The following is a 768-nucleotide window of genomic DNA, read 5'->3' as shown; positions in this document are numbered from 1 at the left end:
TATATATATATATATAAATATTTCATTCTTTTTTTGTAGATCAGGAAGATGTAACGGCAGACGAAATTAATCGAGTAAAGCAGATGATAACATATCTCGACACTTGTCACACACTTTTACCCGATACCAAATTGATAAGTGATGATGACAACGCTTGTACAATTTGTTATGCGTTTCCAATTACCGCTATATTTAAGCCATGCAATCATCAAACGTGTCGCATCTGTATAGATCGTCATTTGCTCAATACTAGGGAATGTTTCTTTTGTAAAACGATTATAGATAAGGTCGAAGATCTAAGCGGAAACACTTTGCATGATTTTACTAATGAATTCTCAATTTCGAGAATAACTTCTTGATCCAATGATAAGATTGTTTCGCAACTTGGATACATTATATTAAAGATTTGAATTCTTGCAATATGTGTGTCAAGCATCGAGTCTCGACAAAAACAAAGTTTTTGCTTATAATTTTAATGTATAATAAAAATTCTTCTATCGGAGGAAGAGGGAGGAAAAAAAAAGAAGAGAACTGAGATAAATTAAGAGTTTATGATTACGAAATAGGAGGTTATAAAATATCATAAAAAGTTCTTTTTTTATTTACAAATATAATAATAAACCTATATACTGTTGAGCACATCTTGACGAAAGAAGATGTCAAAAATAGAAAAGAATTGTATTCACACAATTATATGTGCAAATGAGTAAGAGTGCAAATCTGTAAAACTTACTGATAAAAATTGTATGTATGTATATATATATATAT

The 768-nt window shown here is 29.2% G+C and overlaps 1 protein-coding gene across 1 annotated transcript in view; it reads left to right on the top strand.

The window, feature by feature from the left end:
- LOC108693740 (E3 ubiquitin-protein ligase RNF123) overlaps nucleotides 1–616 on the top strand; it is a 14,394-nt gene extending 13,778 nt beyond the window's left edge. Inside the window, exon 11 of the mRNA XM_018202855.1 lies at nucleotides 40–616. Within this exon, the coding sequence (XP_018058344.1) occupies nucleotides 40–359 (320 nt within the window). The 3' untranslated portion in view covers nucleotides 360–616. The remainder of the gene's footprint in view (nucleotides 1–39) is intronic.
- Nucleotides 617–768: the final 152 nt, after the last annotated feature.

The sequence above is a fragment of the Atta colombica genome, unplaced genomic scaffold (assembly GCF_001594045.1).
Source record: "Atta colombica isolate Treedump-2 unplaced genomic scaffold, Acol1.0 scaffold96, whole genome shotgun sequence".
NCBI lineage: Eukaryota > Metazoa > Arthropoda > Insecta > Hymenoptera > Formicidae > Atta > Atta colombica.
The sequence above is the reverse complement of the archived record's forward strand: the minus strand, read 5'-3'. Positions and strand labels throughout refer to the sequence as shown.